The 452-nt window shown below is 25.9% G+C and overlaps 1 protein-coding gene across 1 annotated transcript in view; it reads right to left on the bottom strand.

Annotated features, from left to right (window-relative positions):
* Positions 1-452, bottom strand: part of LOC119587399 (protein FAM200B-like) — a 5,915-nt gene that overhangs the window by 5,334 nt on the left and 129 nt on the right. Inside the window, exon 2 of the mRNA XM_037936138.1 lies at positions 72-113. Coding sequence (XP_037792066.1) covers positions 72-113 — 42 coding nt within the window. The remainder of the gene's footprint in view (positions 1-71; positions 114-452) is intronic.

The following is a 452-nucleotide window of genomic DNA, read 5'->3' on the forward strand; positions in this document are numbered from 1 at the left end:
ACATTAGTATATCTAAAAAATACAATATAATATTTATCATATTTGATTTTTCTCCTTTGTTCTCCTTTTACTTGGGTGAAGGAGGTTTCTCTTTTAAGGTTTAGGAAAGCCACCTGAGTATAAAAATAATTTTAATATTCACTTGTACCTAAATATTTATATAGTATGTGTAGATCTTTCTCTTCTTGCCAAGAATATTCTTACAAAAAAAAAAAAAAGGCCTATATCTGAGTGTATACCACATATTCATATCATGAAAGTTGTGTGTGTGTGTATGGATAGACTGAGAGGTGTATATACAAAGAAAAATTTGTCTATGTATACTATATAGTCTGAATGTATATAAAACCAATATACTGCTTATACCTGAATAAAAAAGGTACATTTCTCTTTATGTAAAAAAAAAATCTTTAGGCTAATTAATGAAATTTAATATGATTTTTTGTCAATTG

The sequence above is a fragment of the Penaeus monodon genome, chromosome 22 (assembly GCF_015228065.2).
Source record: "Penaeus monodon isolate SGIC_2016 chromosome 22, NSTDA_Pmon_1, whole genome shotgun sequence".
Lineage (NCBI taxonomy): Eukaryota > Metazoa > Arthropoda > Malacostraca > Decapoda > Penaeidae > Penaeus > Penaeus monodon.